This window comes from Mauremys mutica, chromosome 3, assembly GCF_020497125.1.
Source record: "Mauremys mutica isolate MM-2020 ecotype Southern chromosome 3, ASM2049712v1, whole genome shotgun sequence".
Classification (NCBI taxonomy): Eukaryota; Metazoa; Chordata; order Testudines; family Geoemydidae; genus Mauremys; species Mauremys mutica.
The window spans coordinates 133,933,464-133,955,282 of NC_059074.1; the positions used below are offsets into that span (position 1 = coordinate 133,933,464).

General features: G+C 42.5%; 1 protein-coding gene across 6 annotated transcripts in view; it reads left to right on the forward strand.

Moving 5' to 3' along the window:
* The window catches only part of TBCE (tubulin folding cofactor E), a 72,698-nt gene that overhangs the window by 15,928 nt on the left and 34,951 nt on the right, over nucleotides 1-21,819 (forward strand). For all 6 annotated transcript variants that reach the window (XM_045009362.1, XM_045009363.1, XM_045009358.1 and 3 more), the window contains exons 4-6: nucleotides 11,723-11,911; nucleotides 14,345-14,433; nucleotides 19,646-19,745. In XM_045009362.1, coding sequence (XP_044865297.1) covers nucleotides 11,723-11,911; nucleotides 14,345-14,433; nucleotides 19,646-19,745 — 378 coding nt within the window. The remainder of the gene's footprint in view (nucleotides 1-11,722; nucleotides 11,912-14,344; nucleotides 14,434-19,645; nucleotides 19,746-21,819) is intronic.

Sequence of the window (21,819 nt, forward strand, 5' to 3'; positions counted from 1 at the left end):
GGGGTTTTCCCTGAACAAGCAGCGGCCCGACTTTAAGAAGCGCTGCCTTACACGACAACTGACGTACTATATTTGCAGCAAATATTGTACAACAGTGGTTGCAGGTTATGTCAATAATGTCACACTGGCCGAGAGGGGAAGAGGTGCAGGTGGAGCTAATGAGAACTGTAGAGTCATGAGGGTAGTGAGCAAGGGGATTTGGAGCCAGTAAGGAGGAAGGAAGGGTGAAAGGAGGAGGATGACAGATGCTCTGATACAGAAAAGGGGTGTGGTAGATGGTCAGAATAATTAAAAAAAAAAAAAAAAAAGTGCTATACACCAGTCTCAGATCCCTAAGCAGGATCCCATGCTGGTCCGATGAAGTGGGTATTCACCCACGAAAGCTCATGCTCCAAAATGTCTGTTAGTCTATAAGGTGCCACAGGACTCTTTGCTGCTTTTACCAAAGCCATTTGCAATTTGTGTTGTGGTTTGCATGTGAGAGATGTGGTGATTAAGACAGTTATTGTAAAAGTGCTGTGATTTTTTTGCTTGAAGAAACTGTTTTGAGTTGTGATACGTAATAGTGATTTTTTTTTGGATGAGTGGGAAAGCTGAGCATTTAAATTGATCATATGTTTTCAAACTTTCAGGGGTTTTGAGTGAGAGAGCTTAATATGATGTGAAAAACAATTGTAGGTAGTGATGTGGTTAGAATTATTAGGCTTTTATATTTATAAAAGAACAATGAAATTAGCTAGATAAGTAGGAGATTATGTATATTATGTGAAAGTATTTTTGATGCATCTTTTGTAACTACCATAATCTTCAATTCACTATTGTATGTTTTACAAAACCAGTTTAGAAGTAGTTTTTAAATAAGATACACTGTTATCCAGATACTTTTTCAAGTACTGTCTTATCCTGTGGAGCTATTTGGAACATTTGTGAATAAATTGGGGGAAAACCTGCTGCCAGTACTAAATTTATCATTAGGACAGGTTTGTAATTTCCAACTGAACAATTGGATGCATGATGCCCAAACGATTTCCCCTGCTCTTGGTAGCCCCATAATTTCTCAAGATCATCATGTCAGTACGCACAACATGATTGCTAAAGCACCTGGTGTAGTTAAATTTGAGAAACAGTATGTCTTGAATTTTATAGAGGTTTTTTTGCTATGTTCTGATTGGCTGATTAATCCTTTCACCTTGACATGCTATTACGTTGATGACAGTCTTTGTTTACATAGCTGGTTACTCCCTCCCAGTTACCTCCCCACCAACAAATGCAAGTTTCCAGACTGCCTCCCAGCTGACATCCTAACTGCTCATTTACTTCCTGCTGTGTTCTCCACCTGTCTGCCAGCAGATCTTCCTTCTTTCCCATCTGCCTTGTGATACTTCTTCCACAGCTTGCCCTCTGCTGCTGCCTCCTAGCTGACCTGCTGCTCTATTCCTCTGCCAGCTGCTGCTACTTGCTTTTGCTGTGTGTCCTGTCTGCTTCCATATTTACACACTGTGACATTAGCAAACCAGCACGGGTTAAAATCTGCAGCCAAGTAACCTGTGTGTGACCCTTAAAGACTAATTGAGAGGCATTGTAATTGTAATCAGGACAATTCACTTGTGCATTGCCATCAAAAGATGCTTAAAGGGGCTAATATGCTAGGCCCATTAATTCGTGTTGATAAGGAATCAAGGAAGATGCTGTGTGTGGGCTTGGCTACACTTACAAATTTGCAGCGCTGCAGCAGGGTGTGAAAACACACCCTCTGCAGCGCTGCAAATTGCGGCGCTACAAAGCGCCAGTGTAGTCAAAGCCCCAGGGCTGGGAGCGCGGCTCCCAGCGCTGTCCGTTATTCCCCACAGGGAGGTGGAGTACGGACAGCGCTGGGAGAGATTTCTCCCAGCGCTGGCGCTTTGACTACACTTAGCGCTTCAAAGCGCTGCCGCGGCAGCGCTTTGAAGTGTAAGTGTAGCCAAAGCCTATATCCTGTAATTCTAAATAACCTTAAGATCAAAGATGTATATAGTACTCCTGGAGGAATTCTGTGCCATTCTGCGCAGGCAGAATTCTTGTCCCCTGCAGATTTCTTTGCTTCCCCACACAAAAAGGACGGGGAAGCAAAGGGAAGCCACAAGAGTGGTCACACACCACTCCCCAGCAGCATGGACATGACGTTTGGAGCAGCTGGTGGAGAGTTAAATCACCGCGGGGCTGGGGAAGCCCCAGTGGCCCCTATCCTGTGCTGGGCTCAGCTGCTAGTTCTGGCTGAGCTGGGGGAGGACAGGACTTCCTCTTCCCCTGCAAGGAGTGGCTGGGGCCAGATCAGACCTGCCCCCCAGAAAGCTCTCCCAGCTGCAAGAAGGTCTGCACCCCTCCCCACCACTTCCTGCCTCCATTGCTCCTCAGCCACGGGGGTGGGGTCACTGGGTGGGGAGCAGCTCCACTGTCTGCCCAACCCCTGTGCATCTGGACCCCCTATACCCAGAACCCTCCACCAAGTCCTCCAACCCCCACTCTCCCTGCCCTCCTTGCTTGCTATCTTGGTGCTTCTGGGACAGGGGGTGGGTGTTTCTGGGGCAGGCCCAGCCCTTGCACTGTTGCAGCCTCATTGCCAAGTCTGTGTCCCGTTGTGGGTGGGGGAGAGATGCCTGCGGGATGATCTTCCACCTCTGTTCAGCTGGTGGCCTGTGCTCCCTGCCGCCATGCTGGAGCCTCAGCATTTATTTATTGACAAATAAAAATATTTAGAATTTTGCCGAATTTTTTTTTGGGCACAGAATTCCCTCAGGAGAATAGTATATACCGCATGAATCTAATGAATATTACCTATATCAGGGGTCGACAACCTATGGCACGTGTGCCAAAGACAGCACGCAAGCCAATTTTTAATGGCACGCTGCTGCCTGCTGGAGTCCCGGAAGGCAGCAACGTGCCATTAAAAATCCTGCCCAGTCTGGCCCGGCCCACTCTTCTCTGCCCTCTGCTCCCCCCCAGTCCCTGCGGGGGCAGAAGCATAGGTGTGCGCATGTGTGTGCCCAGGCACACTCTGATGCAGGGGTGGGCAAATGGCCCCACACTCCCAGGGCGGCAAGCCGCAGGGTCCGTGTTCCTGGCAGCAAGCTGCCAGCCCCTCCGCCACCTTCCCCCCTCCCCGGAGCCATGCTGCCATGCGCAGCGCTCTGAGTGGCGGGCTGCCTGCTCCTGCGGGGCAGCGTGTCTGGCTCTGCGCGGAGCAGAACATGCTGCTAGGCGCCTCATGGTAAGGGGTCTGGGGCGGGGTAGGATAGGGGAGGGGGAAGTCAGGGAGCAGGGTGGGTTGGATAGGGGGTGGGATCCTGGGGGGGGGGGGTTAGGGGCAGGGGGGTCTCTGGAGGGGGCAGTCAGGGAGCAGGAGGGGTTGGATGGGGTATGGGAGTCCTGGGGTCTGTCAGGGGGTGGGGTGTGGATAGGGGTCAGGGCAGTCAGGGGACAGGGAGCAAGGAGGGTCCTGGGGGGGGGCAGTTAGGGTGGGGGGTCTCTGGAGGGGTGGTCAGGGGACAAGGAGCTGGGGGGGTTGGATGAGTCGGGAGTTCTGGGGGTCCTGTCAGGGCAGGGAGCAGTTGGATGGGGTATGGGAGTCCCGGGGGTCTGTCTGGGGGTGGGGGTGTGGATAAGGGTTGGGGCAGTCAGGGGACAGGTAGGGGGTAAGGTCCTGGGGGGCAGTCAGTGGACAAGGAGCAGGGAGGCTTAGATAGGGGGTGGGATCCTGGGGGGATAGTCAGGGGACACGAAGCAGGGGGGTTGGGGGTTCTGAGGGGGGCAGTCAGGGGGCAGGAAGTAGGAGGGAGTGGATGGGGCAGGGCTAGGGCATGGTGGGGGCAGAACTAGGGCAGGGCTCCCTGGGTGCACACCCTAATGAAATGTGCTGCGCATGCCTATGGGCAGAAGCTTGGTCCTGTCAGCTCCTCCGCCTCTTCCTGTAGTGTGCTGGGTTCCTGCCTCTCCTCTGCCTCTCCGTCCCTCCCTCCCTGCCGGCCAATCAGCTGATGGCCCTTGCGAGGGAGGGGGTCGAGAAGGAGTGGAGTCAGCTTGCTCGCTGCTCCTGGCGGAGGCAGAGAAGAAGTGGGGTCAGGGCCTTGGGGGGGGAATAGGGGCATATCCCCTCCAGCCCCTTGCCCTGACCCCCCCTCACATGCCCCCCACACCTCCCCAGCCCTCTGCCCTGACCTCCCCTCACACACACCCAGCCCTCTGCCCTGAGCCCCGCAGCCCCGCACACCCCCAGGCCCGTGCCCCAAGCCCTGTGCCCCGCACACACCCCAGGCCCCTGCCCTGAGCCCTGTACCCCCTCATACACACCCAGCCCTCTGCTTGACTCCTTCACACATACACCATGACCCCAGCCCTGATTCTGGCACCCCCACACATACCCAGACCCCCCTGCCCTGACACCTGCACCCCCTCACATGCCCTCTGCCCTGACTCTTGCACCCCCCACATACGTAGCCCCCATGCACCCTCCACATCCTGACTCTTGCACCCCCCACATCCCCACCCCCACCCTGAGCACCAAATAGGAGGTCCTGCACCCCCCCACACACACACATTCCCACCTGCATCCCTCGCACCAAATGGGAGCTGCCCAGGTAAGTGCCCCACACGCAAACCTCATGCCCCAACCCTGAGCCTCCTCCCTCATTCTAGCTTCTGGCCAGACCCTTCACCCCCAGCCCTGAGCTCAGTGCACTCCCACCCTCAGCTCAGTGCAGAGAGAGGAAGAGAATGGGCCAGAACCAGGGAGAAGGTAGATACCCACTGTATGTGGGCAGGGCCGGGACCCCAGACCGGAAGCGGGCTGAGCGGGTCCGGCAGCCGGGATCCCGGCTGGCAGGAGCCGGCAGATGGAACCCCTGAGTGGCAGTGGGTTGAGCCGCTCAGCCCACTGTCAGTCTGGGGTCCCGGCCCCGCACAGCCCGCTGTCGCTCTGGGGTTCTGGCTGCCGGACCCTTCCCAGCCGGGGTCCTGGCTGCAGGCCCCGCTCAGCCTGCTGCCGGCCTATGTGAACAGAACCCCAGACGAGCAGCGGGCTGAGCGGGCCAGCAGCATAAGATCAGCATTTTAATTTAATTTTAAATGAAGCTTCTTAAAAATTTTGAAAACCTTGTTTATTTTACAATACTACACTAGTTTAGTTATATAATATATAGACTTATAGAGAGAGATCTTCTAAAAAACATTAAAATGTGTTACCGGCATGCGAAACCTTAAATTAAAGTGAATAAATGAAGACTCGGCACACCACTTCTGAAAGGTTGCCGACCCCTGACCTATATTGTCTTCAGCTTATCTATCCCTGCTATAATGAATAACCATCAATTGTCTTATGTAAATCAGTGTAGCTGGATTACCTGTGTATGCATAGGAAATAGAATGGTCATTTCAAAGGGTGAGCCTTGGGCTCAGCTAAGAGGATGCATGCTGTGCTTAAGAAACTTGGCAGCATGTTTCAGCTATAAAAGAAAAACCTCAGGCACTATCCTGCCATTTCTAGTCTGCTTAACTTTAACAGGGAAAGTTTGAGCCATTGGATGGAGATCCCCAACTAATTACTTGGGATGCCCCAAAAGATTCATGGAAAGACTCTACATTTAAGTTGTCATTTGGATTCCAATCTTTTGGATGAATCAAAGACTTATTATAAACTGGCAAATTTAACATCACTGCTCTCATGCGGATCTGCAAACTCTCTGAAATCAACTGTAATGTATATGATTTATTTTAACCTCTTAATAACACTCTTCCTTTTTTTATATTAATAAACCTTTATTTTTTTAGTTTCCAAAGGATTGGCTACCAGCGTGGTTTTTGGCTAAGATCTGAAGTATATTTTCACCGGGGATGTGTGCCTGGTTCTTTGGAACTGAAAGAATCTAATATGTGATTTTTGTTTTTAATAATCTTTTATCACAGAAGTCTGGTTTGTCCAGATGGTGCATGAGGAGTTAGAGAGCCTGAAAGGGACTGTCTGTAGCTTCATAATACTAGTATAGTATTTTGGAAGCACACATTTATTACTGGCTTGGTGGAATCTCATGAGACTATACCACCAGTTTGGGGTACATGCCTTGTTTCCTTGCAGTCTGACCTGAAATTGGCTCTCTTAGCTGTGTCCCATACTAGGCAGCGTGACACCCATTACTACTTATCCCTACATCCCAGTGGTCCCCAAACTTTTTACCTTACATTCCCACTTACCCCTGTCCATGCCGGGAGCAGGGGACATGAACAGAGGTAAGGGGGCTGACAGCTGGGGCCAGGAGTGGAGCTGGGGGGTGCTCCCTCCCTGTCCCCCGCCCCAGCTGTGCCCCCCAATGTTTCTCCATGCCCCTCAATTTGGGGATCTTTGCTATACCCATTGCCACCTTCTGTTCCCTGGATATACCTCTGGCTTGCACACACTTGCTGTCTTCCTTGTTCCTCCAGTTTTTTCCTCATCTCCTACCTTTCCACTATGGTTTTTTTCCCATTCCCCAAAAAGGTGTGTCTTTCTAGCCCTCTCCACATGATGCTGCTTCCCACAGCATTTTTCCCCGTTGGTCTCTGCTAATTCTTCCTTCTTCTGTCTGTGAACTTTCACTACCCAGCTCTCTTGCTACTCCCTGTCTGATTTTTTCTCCTCACCCCTAAGTATTTTAGAAAATCCAGGGAAGAAGGGGTGAGTTGATCTCATACTAGGCTGCTGTGGTCATTTTTAGTTTGTTTTTAGAGGTGGTCTGTTGTCTACTAATGATGATCTAATATCAGGCCCCTTAATATAGCTTGAGGGGGGGAAAAATGAGTTTTGCAGCATGCCTAAAAGGTTAACACATCTGATTTCTGATGGACAGAGTGAGGAAGGGGTGCAAGTTTCAAGACTGTGGACCCCTCACAGAGAACATCCTGCCCACAGTCCCTCTCATTTATATTGAGAGGACTTCATCTTGAATGTCTCTGCTGATCTCAAGCATAATAGTATGGCTCAGGGAGAGGTAACCAGGTCCCAAACCATTTAAGACTTCATAGATTAAAACCCACACATTGAATTCCATCTAAAAGCTTATTAGGAGTTAATGCGGATCTCAAACCACTGGCCTCGTGCTCTCAAAATGCAACTGTGCTTTAATAAGTGGTTCATAGCATTTTGCATTAGCTTCAGCTTCTGTATGGTTCCAGGTCATAGCCTCTTACAGAGCACATTACAGCAATTTAATCTCTCAATAACAAAGGCATATTTAACTATAGCAAGTCCCTTATATATATTATTTTCATAAATTTCAGTAAAGATTTTATTGTTTTTGTTGAACAATACACAGCTATCAAAATTAGCAAAAGTATATAACACAGACTTACTATAGAATTAGTTACATAAAGTAACCAGATGGCTCCATTCCTAAATTCTAGAACAGGGTAATGGAGCAGCAGAATTTGTCTATATCTAGAACACAGAAAATGCTTATCAAGAATTGGCATATTAGACAATTCTTGCTAAATAGATCTGCAAAATTAGTGATACTCAGTTTTTTCCAAGGAGATAATTCATGGCTAACAAATCAGGAAAAATCTATTGTTTGTTATATCGGGCAGACAATTTTATTTCTGAAGAAACGTTTCTTATCCCATGGATATGTTTCTTAAATTTCCTCTAGAGTCTAGCTGTTTACAGCTCTCATTCATTATAATGTTTGTGCAGCTCACTTTTCTTCTTGTCCTGCGTTGCTCTAACTTTTCCTCTCATAATACTAAACTTGAGCTACCTCTGGAAATGATATACAGCACAATATACCATCCGTCAGCCAGTTGCATCCATCCAACCTTATCAGAGTCTCCAGGTTTTCCTAGCACCAGGGTTCAGAGAATCAAATTTGTACTTAAAATGTAGCAGAAAATGTGACACAGGAATCTAGGTGCTCTTTTGCTGTAGGCATTTATTGCTTTAAAAAAAGGAGTTCTCCCTTGGTAAATATAATCATTCAAATCTTTCTTTATATATAATGGTTCTACATGAACATTACTTTTTTGAAAGCATAAAATTAATCCATATTCAGACTTTGATGTCATTGAATGAATCAGGGTTGCAATGTTTTGAACTGGCTAGGTTACAATGCTATGTACAGATAAACCACATGTAAATGTACACATTTGTTAGTCAGTGAATATACAGTTTTAAATTGTAAAGCAGTTTGAATATTGATTCATTTGTTTCAAAAGTGACTTGTCTTTGATTTGTGCTATCTCGTGGAATACTGTTAAATGAGAGATTTTTGTCTTTGGTGTTAGTACAAATATTCTCTGACTTAATTAATAGGCAAAGTCCTGTGTACTCAGTGACAAGGTGGATCTAAACTGTGACAAGATCCTTTAATTTTGCTGGCATTCTGGTGCAGCAGACTAGAAATTCTGCAGCAATTTCAGATAAATTGAAAATTGAGGTTCTATTTAATTAAATAGGAAAATGAATAACCTAGTCAGTGCAGTAGTCTGTGTCTGTTTTGATAGTCTATTTAATTTCCTACTGTCCCCACTCTTTCAGATTTCAGTTTACTGCAGATTTTTGTTCTGAAAACAAAACTGTAACATAGAAGTTGTCAGAGGGAAGCTGGAGGTTTTGTCAACAGATAGAGAGCAGTTGGTTAGGGCTTTTTGGCATCCACAGAAGCCTGGAAAGTGATGTAGGATTGTGGGATAAATACATAAGAAGAAAACAAAGAAAGAAGTGGGACCGCTAAACATTGAGGATGGAGTGGAGGTTAAGGATAATTAGGCATGCCCCAATATCTAAACACATATTTTGCCTCAGTCTTTAATGAGGCTAATGAGGAGTGTGATGGGTTGGATCACAGAAACCTCCTTGGGAACCGCCAACTGATGTGCCAAGACTACTTCTGCCCCTGCTTTCCCTGCCAGCTCAGGACCCCAGCACCCTGTCTTGCTGAGCCAGACACTCCCGTCTGCTCCAACACAGACCCAGGGTCTGAATTACTTGCCCCAAAGCTGCAGACTTAACTGAAAGCAGCTAACAGAAGTGTTCCTGTCTTTAACACTCAGATGCCCAACTCCCAGTGGTGTCTAAACCTAAAAAATCCGTTTTACCCAGTATAAAGTTTATACAGGGTAAACTCATGAATTGTTCGCCCTCTATAACACTGATAGAGAGAGATGCACGGCTGTTTGCCCCCCCCCCCCAGGTATTAATAAATACTCTGGGTGGGTTAATAAGTAAAGAGTGATTTTATTAAATACAGAAAGTAGGATTTAAGTGGTTCCAAGTAGTAACAGATAGAACAAAGTGAATTACCAAGTAAATTAAAATAGAATACACTAGTTTGTCTAAGAAACTGAATACAAATAAAATCTCACCCAGTAAGCTTCCTTTTACAGACTAGTCTCCTTCTAATCTGGTCCAGCAATCACTCACACCCCCTGTAGTTACTGTCCTTTGTTCCAGTTCCTTTCAGGTATCCTTGGGGGTGGAGAGGCTCTCTTTTTATCCAGCTGAAGCCAAAATGGAGAGGTCTCCTGGGGGTTTAAATAGACTTTCTCTTGTGGGTGGAGACCCCCTCCTCACTCCTATGCAAAGTCTAGCTCCAAGATGAAGTTTTGGAGTCACGTGGGCAAGTCACATGTCCATGCATGACTCAGAACTACAGGTAGCAGCCATGGTTCACATGCTACCTTGAACGTCCTCAAGTAGACTTCTTATGTGGATTGGAGCCTTCCAAGATCCATTGTTCCTTAAGTGCTTCTTGAATGGGCACTTAACTTTGCAAATTCCTTTCTAAAGAAGATGACCAAATGCCTTACAAAGCTTACTTAGAAATCAAGCAAGTATACAGACAATGTTCATAACTTCAAGTACAAAAATGATACATGCATACAAATAGGATGAAGCATGTAGCATAAAACATACTCCAGTTATATCATATTCCCATAAAGTGTTATGGGATACATCATCACAAGGAGCTTAGGGATAATGGTAGGATGACAAATGGAAATGAGAATATGGAGGTAGATATTACCACATCTGAGGCAGAAGCTAAACTTGAACAGTTTAATGGGACTAAATCGGGGTGTGGGGGGGTAGATAATCTTCATCCAAGAATATTAAAGGAACTGGCACATGAAATTGCAAGCCCATTAGCAAGAATTTTTAATGAACCTGTAAACTCACGGATTGTACTCCTCCTCTACCAAAACAATGTTTCTTGTGGACATAATTTCCACAAGAAGAGTTAGTGAGGTGTGATCCATAATGTCAGACCCTCTGTATGCCAAGTTTTTCAAAGAAAGGGTGGCCTTGAGGGCTCTTTCCAAGTTTTCTCTAAAATGGTGTCACAATTTCATCTTAACCAGATAATATATTTAACTGTATTTTTTCCCAAGCCTCATTCAAATGCAGACAAACAGCGTCTTCATTCCTTGGGTATGAGACTATGCTTGGTGTTTTATTTTGAAAGAACTGAGCCTTTTTTGTTTCCTTTGCAGATCAGTTGAAGAGTCAAGTATTCTCTGTACAAATGATTTCCAGGTGGATAACATCCTGTGTTATAACAGTGTATGGGATAGCTTTGCCACCACCTCACAAAGTTTGAGTTCATTCAACAGGGGCCCAAGCATCTCAGTTGCATTTCTCAGTGACGTTTCAATATTGGACATTTTGCTGAGCTGCTACATGGTCTTCCATACATACTTCTACCAAGCATTATGCTATTGTGACTGCATTTCGATCAGGTGCAAATTTTGGAAACGCAGTTCTGTGGTCGTTCAAGTAGTCTCCGACTCCATCCTACTGATACTGCTTATGAGTCACCTGAGCGGAATACATATCTGCAACCACTTGAAGAAAAGGTGGTTACCTACCTGTACAGTAACTGTTGTTCTTTGAGATGTGGAGGCAGATGTGTATTCCATGACCCACCTTCTCTCCTCTCTGCATTGGAGTTTCAATTCTTGATGTTCAGTGTGAAGGAACTCGGGGGATTGGGGTGGCATTGTCCTTTAACAGCCAGGGGAGGGCAACAGGATGCAAATGGTGCACCTATGGGTACTGATAAGCAAAGTTCTCTGGCTTTGGTGCACTGGGTGCATGCACACCTGAGTGGAGTATACATCTGTACCCACATCTCAAAGAACAGCAGCTACTGTACAGGTAGATGACTGTTGTCTTTGGTTCTGGGGCACGATACTATAGCAAGGAATTCTACAGCTATCTGTGGAATACACAAAGCCCTGTGTATTGTTAATATGATCATTTTACACTTATCTGAGATGGATGATATTTTTAGTTATGATTCTTTTAAAACAGTTACTTTAATTTTAACAATACCCAGAAGTAACCCATTGCTGTGGATACAGTTCCTTTCTGCTTTTCTAGAAATAAAGATTTTTTTTTAAGGAGTTGAGTTACGAAGAATTTAGTTCTCATGTGTTATTATCTCATAACATTGGTACAAGTGCTGCTAATAACATCTACTGGGGGGAGTTGGAGATTATACTGACTTCTGTTGACTGCAGTAAGGGGTGCATGTGCTGCCTGATACTTCACAACTGCATAATTCCACACCAGTAGTAGAATGAGAATTCCATATTTTTTCTAATGTTTCTCAAAGTACAAATAATTTAAAAAGTACTCTGAGATCAGGAAACTATTACCAGAAGACTGACTGCTATTTTGTATTTCCTCTTTTGGTACACATCCTCTCTCTTCCCACCCTTCCAGTCACCCTACAGGAGGATCCTTTATCCGCCCAAACAAGGGAAATTTTGGTGTGGATTTTCTTACTGCAGTAAAGAACCGCTATGGATTGAATGTTGAGCAAGATGTTGAATGTGAGAAAGAGAATGCATTAGTCTTTGGAAAGAAGACTGTGGAACTTGTTGGTTTTGATTCTATTATAGAACAACAAAGGCAAGTGTAATTTATATATGTAAATCTGAGTTATATTATAGAGGTATTGATATTGACTCCATGGTTAAGGCTGAGTAGAGTTTTGTCCTTTAAATCAGGAATTCAGCTTCTTTGTTATATATGAAAACTTGTGTAGCCTCCTCAAAAATAAAACAGATCTTTTTTCCTGAGAATTTACAAATGAATCTGTTAATTAGTTTAGAAATTAAAATTAATTAAAAATGTGTCCTTTTAAAATATATAGCACCTAGTGTCAGACATTTTTTGCCTTTTAAAAGTCTCAGTAACAATGGGCCGGTCTACACCGGTGGGGGAATCGATCTAAGATATGCAACTTCAGCTACGTGAATAGCGTGGCTGAATTCGAAGTATCTTAGATCGATTTACCTCTCGTCCTCACGGTGCGGGATCGACGTCCGTGGCTCCCCCTGTCGACTCTGCTACCGCCGTTCGCGCTGGTGGAGTTCCGGAGTTGACGGGAGCACGTTCGGGGATCGATGTATCATGTCTAGATGAGACACGATATATCAATCCCCAAGAAATCGATCACTACCCGCCGATACGGCGGGTAGTCTTGACGTACCCAATATAGCAGACTCATCAAACTTTCCAAAAAGTTAAAACACACTGAAGTCTTGTGCCTAGGGTACATTTGAATAATTTGTAGGATTAATATTTTCCTCCTGTAATTTTTCATAACTGAAAATTTAATCGAGTCTGGGTCCACAAACACTATTGTGTTAAGGTTTCTGCCAAAGGAGAAACTTTCCATTATGGGGAAAAATGGGGGGGAAATGATAGTTAAACGTAGAAATAATAATCCACATGTAGCTTGTGCACAAAATTTTAGGGAGTTTTTACTATTTGGGAAGTTGAAAGGTCTGTGACAGTGCAAACAGTTAAAATTGGATTGGGTGCCCTAATTGTGTATTTCCATAGTTTTAACATGTTTGGGATGGGGATTAAGTTTAACCTTAACAGTGAATTTTCTGGGTTGATAACACTTGGTTTGGGATAATTGCAGCATGCCTGTAACATATTTTATGCTGAATTACTGATATGCCTTCACAGCATTAACTGTATTTTAACAGTTTTTGTCTGGGAATTATAACCATGATTCTGTATTAGATATTCACAGACTCCGGGGATTGGATGACTTGAGCCTATAGCATAGCTTTTGGGCATCTATTTTTTAAAAACTTATGAGAGCAATCTTTTCAATAAACATTTATATCTCTTGTTTTTTGCTGGAACTTTTTCTTTGGCGGGGGGATTTAAACATTTGTTTAGTATTGTGAACTCAACAACATTGTGCTAGGGCAGGGGTGGGCAGACATCCTGCCTGGCCCCCAAGCTCCTGGCCCAGGAGGCTAACCCCTGGCCCCTCCCCTACTGGTCCCCCTCCCTCACAGCCTCAGCTCGCTTGCTCTGCTGCTAGCGCAATGCTCTGGGCGGCAGAGCTGTGAGCTCCTGGGACAGCGCAGCTGCAGAGCCCTGCCTGACCCAGTGCTCTGTGCTGTGTGGTGGTGGCGGCGGCGGTAGCGTGGCCCGGCTTCAGCTGGGTGGCGCGGCTGTAGCGCTGCCAGCCACTGGTGCTCTAGGCAGGGCGGTAAGGGGGCAGGGGGTGGGAGCGAGGGGTTGGATAGGGGGCTGTTGTATGGTGTATGATTTGTTAGTGTTTTAATGTCGGTATCAACTCAGCTTAGTGGTGACTATATTCTGTGAATAAAAAAATCAAGGGTTGAAAGCCCACAGTACCAGTAGTGAGGAATTGTCTTCACCTATTCTAAGTGGCTCTCATTCTTCTATCTGGGAAAGAAGAGGAGGAGGAAATTTAGTTATTTGTTGATAATTGGGGTGGTGTATGGAAAAGGCTGCATATATGCTGATGTCTCCATGGAACTCCTGCAGCAGTTGTGTGGTCTTGATTCTGTAGATGGCACTCTTCTCCTCCTGTAAGCTGATACTGAATCAATTCCCCCCACCCCTCCAGTGTCATTAGAGGCTACTGAACAGTTGAAAATACCATTTTTTTCAGAAGAGACTTAAAACCAAAGGTACTGATCATTTATAATTATTAACATTCTTGTAGCTCTTTTTGTAAGAGCCTGGATGTCCCAAATTCCAAATTAGGTTACTAAATTTTGCCTGCTTGAATTACTCTGATTTATATCTGATAAGGTCATTTTCTTTGTTGCTTTTACAAACTGTTCTGTAATGTTGCTGAAGGGTATTTCATTATAGCATTTCTGTGATTTAGATGAAGATGATACCACTATCTGGTAATATAGTGTTTGTATAATAGTAATTGTAAAAGGGATGTGAAATGCATAGTGTTTAGATTTAATATCTGGGTGCTTTTATACAATATATAATCTGTGCTATTTTTCTCTGTTTGGTATATAAATTAACGTTCAGTATTTTTTCATGTAGTCAACTGAACAAATTGGTAGACATCTCAGTGAGAGAATGTGCAGTGAGCCATGCTGGTCAGAAAGAGGAAATCAGCAGAACGTGTCCTAGTATCCTTTTCTAAAGGTGTTTTATTATGTTCTACTATTTACATAAATCAAACACACACTTTAAGCATTCCAGGTGTACTCTGCAGACATTAAGGGATTAAACTTACATATTTTCAGAGGTTGTTTTCAAATCAGTTTTGGTCATTTTTATTAAATTTAGGAGCTTAATTCAGTCTGTCCTCTAACTATACATGCTTTTGAATGGTAGAAATTCCATAATAATGGGCACAAGTAGGGTTTTCTTAAATACCAGTTCAGGTAACTACTAGGGTGGATAAAAATAAATGATTTTTTTTAAAAAAATCATTAAAATCAATTTTTTTATTTAAATCAGATTTTTTTTTTGAGGAAAAACCCATCTAAAGATAGTTTTAATACATTATAGCTCAAAGATATCTCATCATGGAATAGGATTATAAATTCTAATTCTATAGTATGTAGATTATTTAGGTTAATCTTTCTATCTACCCAGTGGGACTCTGTGCTCAGTCTAGAAGATACCATCAGAGATGCTTATTTTTGCAGTTCTCAAACTGTGGATTTATGTCTCCAGAGATAACATGCTTGTTAACAGCAAAAATGTTTTTAAATAAATAATAAATAGAGGTGAAAAATAACAGACCTCAACCCTATTGTCCCTCTGCAAGTTTGTGTACACAAAATCAGTCCCTTACCTCTCTCTAAAAGTGCAAAGTTTCAAAAAGTTCAATGTATAAAAGATTGTTGGGGGTGGACTAGATCTGGACAAGGAGAAGACCTCTGGAAATAAATGTGAGAAGGGAGGGACAGGCAGTAGAAACAAAAGTGAAACTGTTTGAGCAGCACATTCCTTGAGGTCTTTCTGAGTGTAGCCTTCATTGATCTGAGATCTACCATAGCATTCTTTCACTAGAAGGGAAAACCTATAATGGCAGCAGGCCGTAAAAGAGGCCCAGTTTGGGAATATTTTAATTAAGTTCCTCTAAAGACAGGCATGAGTGCAAAATGCAAAGAGTGCAACAAAGAAATGCAAGGTCTGGTTGCCCGTATGAAACAACATCATGAGAAGTGTTCCTTCTCAGGAGGAAGCTGCATTGAAGATGATGAAAGGAATACGTCTGAACATGCAGAATCTTCAGGTTGGTAAACTTTTTTATTTCATACTTCTTTCTTAAGGACTGCCTGTCTTCCTTCTGGACTATTCTTGAATTCTCATGTTTGAGCAAAAAGTGTAGTTGTTACTCTGTGGTACTAGTATATTAGATGCAGTTGTAATAAAAAATAAATAGCTGAAATAGGCATTTCTTCCTTTTACAATTTCACCTTTAAAGTAGTACTGAGTATCAGTGAATGCAATGAGTAATACTAAATGAGCAATATGGTGGTAATAATTAACTGCATTGACTTATTTTGTTTAGGAGAATCCATCCTCAACATACAGGATTCTGAAGACTATCCACCTTCAAGATCACTATCATTTTCTATCATTTCAGACTTATCTGCCAATGATAGTGTTTCAGTCACATCATGTATGTCACATAGCCACAGTATATCACCTGTAGTAAAAAGAAAAAAAAATCTCCATCATCCAGAAACAACTATAGATAAGTTTGTGATAAGAACCAGCAGATTACAACAAGAGGTAATTGATGAAAAAATTGCCCGGTTTGTTTATGCAACAAACTCTCCTTTCTGTGTGATTGAGAACCCACACGTCATTAACATGGTTCAGTCATTAAGACCAGGTTACACTCCACCCAACAGAGCGGATGTCGCAGGCAAATTGCTGGATAAAGTGTATGAAAGAGAAATTGTGCAGTGTGCAAAAGGTCTAGAGGGTGAAATTGTTAACCTGAGTCTTGATGGGTGGAGCAATGTCCACAATGATCCTGTTGTATGTTCTTGTGTGACAACAGAAGAAGGGAATGTCTTCCTCACAGAAACCATCAATACATCAGGAAATGCGCACACAGCAGAATACCTACAAGAAGTAGCAGTAAAAGCTATAACAAATTGTGAAAAAAAATTCAAATGTCTAGTACGCAGCTTGGTCACAGACAATGCTGCAAATGTATCCAAGATGAGAAGAAATTATTTAGAAGAGAGTGAAGAGAGTCCCAAGCTAATAACATATGGTTGCAGTGCTCATTTGATGCACCTCCTAGCCAAAGACTTCAGTGTTCCAGAAATAAAGGCTGCTGTTGTTGTTGAAATTGCAAAATACTTCCGTAACAACCACTTTGCAACAGCTGCTCTGAAAAAAGTGGGAGGAACCAAGCTAACTCTCCCACAAGACATGCGATGGAACTCAGTTGTGAACTGTTTTGAGCACTAGATCAAGAACTGGTCTAATCTGATGATAGTTTGTGAACAAAATCGTGAAAAAATAGATGGCACTGTCACAGCCAAAGCTCTCATCACTGGGATTAAGAGAAATGTTGAACACATGCTGAGTACCCTGAAGCCTATTTCTGTAGCCTTGAACAAAATGCAGGGAAATAGCTGTTTTATTGCTGATGCTCTTGAAATTTGGAAGGAACTGAGTGAGATCTTAAAAAGAGAAATATGCAATGACAGAGTTAAATTACAAGCATTAAAAAAACAAATGGGACAAGCACGATCTCCAGCTCATTTTCTTGCAAATATTCTCAATACTCAGTACCAGAGTGTGACGGTGCTGCCTGGGGGAGCCAGCTGAGGTCACTCAGTTAGGGTGAACTGCAAACAAAACAGGGCAGACAAATCCCAGAAGCTGGTGGTTATTTCAATACTTAGATTTACCAAACCAGCACAGAACAGCTTCTGTAGTATCTTACTGGTTACTTAGAAGTCCAAACAACGCAGTTTCCTTAAAGTGCCCAGCCTCAAGCCTTCATCCAGACACACACGTTAGATATGATGATGATTACTGAAAATTTTATTTCATCATAGAAAAGGTTCTTCCAATCCCAAAGGATTAGCCACTTACCCAGGTCTAATTATAACTTAGATCTTACCCAAAATACATGCTATTAGCCAATTTTTATTAACTAAGCTAAAATTTATTAAAAAGGAAAAGGGAGAGAGAGTTGGTTAAAAGATCAATATACAGACAGAATTTAATTTAATTTTTGAGGATTAGATACATAGTAGAGATGACCTTATAGTTGCCAAAAGTCCTTTTAGAAATTGTTTATAGGTTATAGTTTAATGTCCATATTTAGGGTGACTCCGGTCAGTGACTGGGGATTTTAATCCTTATGGCTTGAGGTTTTCCTTTCTTGAAACTCAAAGCTGATCTGAGATGAAGTAGGATCGTGCCCCAGGGTTCTTGTACGTTTTTAGCAGCCTTTTTGGCCTGAGAAAACAATGGGCTTAATTTCTTCTTCCAAACATCCTGGCAATTAGCACAGGGTAATTTATCCATTAAACAGTTTAGATACAGGTTACCACAACCTTCAAAGAGACATATAGACAATAATACTATTTCACTTAAGTATCTTTCTAAATGTTAATATTTCTTTTTTGATCTTTGAATCAAAGCTATAGCAATAGACAAGACTTGTTTGTTTACATTACAAGATCTGAGCAAACACCTACCCTTCTACCTTTAATAATGCAGACTTGCATTTCAAAGCTCTATTCATTTACATATTTTTCTAACCAGTTTCTAAAGTTCGGCCATGGGTTAGGTCAGTCTGTGAGTTAATTAACTTTTTCTGGCCCTGTTATTTTTTAATGAGAGATTATATTACACTCATAATGTCACTCAGTCAAACCTTAACTGCTGAAGAAGAAGAGTTGGCTATGAGATGGATAACCAGCAATCATCCTTCCATAATGCCATCTATAATAAATTTCAGCGCTAAGAGTGAACCATTCAATAAATATATATTTGATGATGATGTTTTAAAGACAGTCACACCAGTGAACTGGTGGAAGTCACTTAAACACTTGGATTCAGAGACTGTTGAAGTGATAATCTCACTTTTAACAGCAGTATCTTCTTCTGCTGGTATAGAAAGAATATTTTCTTCCTTTGGACTAATTCATTCCAAATTGAGAAATCATCTGGGACCTGAAAAAGCAGGACAGCTTGTTTTTCTTTTCCAGATTATGAACAAACAGGAAAATGAACGTGAAGACGACCTGAGTTAGCTGCAGTAGCCAATATTTAAAGTTTCTCATGTTGACCTGGCTGACATAGTCGATTTAATTTCCTTTTTTTAAGTTTAATTTAACTATCTTAGTTAAAAACAATTTTAACAAAAACAAACCTGATTTTAAAAACTTTTAATGTTTAACTAAATTAAAAAATGCATATGCTTGTTTTGTTAAAATATTATATGTTTGCTGTTGACAAAAATCCAGAATACATGTGGTGGTGGTGGTGGTTTTAGTTAAATACAACAGTTTAAATGTCTGTCTGGTAATGTTCTCCTCCTAATACAGCCTGGCAAGAAAATCCTCCAAATATTAATGATAGTTTCCCCTCCCAATGACTTCATAAACATCTGCTTCAGTTACCTTTGTTAAATGAAATAACCAATCATTCATTTTCTGATATAGCTGTAAAACTAATCTGAAAAGCTTTCAAAATAAATCACTGTAAAAATGTATAGTGTGTACCTTCTAAAAACGAAACCTACATCTATCTCTGAGTTGTGAAGAATATGTATTAAGGTTATAACAACCAACAAGAATACACTTTTATGTAGCAATCCATGATTAAATCGAGTCTTCCTGACTAGTGATTTAAATCAAATCCATCCTGTTAACTACCACCTTTTATCAGGAGCTGCATTGGTGGTAGCAAAGGAAAAATTTAGTGTAGATAAGACCATAAAATTCTGCTGTTACTGGAGAAGCACTTTATTCATAGGCATCAGTGGCTGCGAATATGTAATCAATAATAATACATTCCATTTTTTACATATTGCGTTTCCAAAATTCATAGCAAGAATTGTACACAGTATTAGTAAATGAACAAATAAGAACTGTATGTTCTTTACTCTAGACATAAACACTCTTCTGGACCTGTAGAACTGAGTTTTTATAAGTCTTAATGTACTATTTCTGTACCAGATTCCAAGATACAAACTAGGGAGTAACTGAGCAGCAGTATCTGTTAGCTCAAACAGATTTACTCTGCTATATTTTGGTTCAAGAACACAATAGTTGTAAAGTTATACCTCCATTCTCTGAAAAAAGAAGTTCAGTATTCTGATACATTTTTCTTAAAGTGAATTATCAGATATCAGGAGTATAAATCTATCAAAAAATCTGTTGCCTTCCTGGGAGAAAGTTACGGATATTGCTTGTCAAGTTCAGAATCTGGAAAGTCTTGATCTCAGGTATATATATGAATATATATTTTTTTGTTTCATAATTGTTCCAAATTGTTTTGTTTTTATTTTTTTTATTAGGTATCTAGTCTTTTTCTGGATGTGTGATACCTTCCAATAGTGTGTCACATCAAGGAAAGAATAGATTCCCAAGGATGTTTATGACTGTGTAAAATCAAATTCTCCAAAAGTGTTTAGGGTAGATGTCTTGTCTACATGTCTCAAAGCTTTAAAGGAATACTATAAACTTAAAAATCACAATTCTGTCTCAAAAATGAGTATATATTATTGTTACAAATAAAACCCCTGTGCTATGGCTGAAAGAAACTCCTAAGACTGTTGTGATTGCTTCTCTTTTTTTGGTTGTTTACTTCCTGTGTTTGACAGTACCTTATATATAGTCAGTTTAATCATTTTCTAGTATATACTTGGCAAGGGGGAAATTGACTAATAAATTCCTTGTAAACATCAACGGGGCTGAAAAACCTTTTAAAAGGTTTATAGAAAAGCTATTTTTAAAATGTTCAGAAAAATACTATTTAAAGGGTGCTCTCTTAGAAACTATATTTTAAAAAAACAAGTTGATAGTATCCTTTTGACTCAGAACGGTAAGATAGGCCCTATGGAATTTCACAGTGAAAAACATTAAACCACCTTACTGCAATTAAGGTGACAGTTGCAAGCCTTATGAATGTACTCTCTCATCCTCACTGAGGGACCTCATTTGGCAGCTACTTGGACTAGCTAATTTTATTTATTATCTATTTTCATTGTTTTTCAGACCTATTTTTCCTTGTATTGTAAAGTTGATAACTTAGAGTTTTCTCTTTTAATCTAGGAAGGTTTTACAACAAACTTGTTTTCCTTTTGTTGAATTGTTTTTAGCTGTCTTAGGACACTATATCCTGGTGCCCCCCCCCCTGCCCGCTTCCCCCTCCAATTGTCCCAGTACGCTTTTGTTCAAGAGTCTGATTTTTATCTAGAGCATCATGTTTTATTCAGAAATGTCCATCTTTCACCATACTGAAGTATCCCAAATGCTTCAGGGGCACTGTCTTGATTTCTCTGGGACCCAGGCCACACCTGACCTGAAAGAATGCTAGTGGATCACAGTGACAAAACTGCAGGGAAATATCTGTGACAATATTGATGTGTTGGCACATTCCTGCTATGCACATTAAAACCCCCCTTAGGGGAGAAGAGTAGAGGCAGCTAAGGGTATGGCTACACTTACGGTTTGCAGCGCTGGTCATCCAGCTGTGTAGGAGCAGCGCTGGTGTGTGGCCACACTCACAGCTACCAGCGCTGGTGTGTGGCCACATTTGCAGCATTAGCAGCACTGCTGGGAGTGATGTATTATGGGCAGCTATCCCAGCATTCAAGTGGCCGCAACGTGCTTTTCAAAAGAGGGGGGTGGAGTGGGGTCTAGTGTGACAGGGAGCGGGGGGAGAGAGAGAGTGGATTTTTGGAGCCAACACTGTGTGTTTAGCTTCCTGACTTGAAAAATCAGAACATGTTTCCAACCCCTTAGTCTTAACTCTTAATTGCAAACAGCCTGCAGCCAACACGACTCCCCGCTGTTTCATTCCCTCCCTGCCTGCAATCTCATTTGATTGTTTACAGCCAGGTACAGATGATCACAGCAAACAGGAGCTCTGTTTGTTTTTTAGATAAGCGGCAACGGCAACGGAGCTCCGCACGGAGCTCGTTCACAACAAAACAAAGAGAGGCTGCATAACAAAACAAAGAGAGTAATTTATAAAAGCATTCTGGGATACACCTTATACCCTGGAGGCCAATCACAGCGCTGGTGTGTGGCCACACTTGATGACCAGCGCTGCAGCACCAGCGCTGGAATCCTTATTCCCCATGCTGAGTGAGGTGTACGGCCAGCGCTGCAGCCAGGGAGTTGCAGCGCTGGAAGTGCCCTGCAGGTGTGGCCACTTACTAATTGCAGCGCTGGTGGAGGCTTTCCAGCGCTGCAAATCGCCAGTGTAGCCATACCCTAAGTGGGAGTTGAGATTTCACTTTTGTATGTGTGTTTAGGCCTAATTGTTAGAAATAGATCTCAGAGAAATGGGAT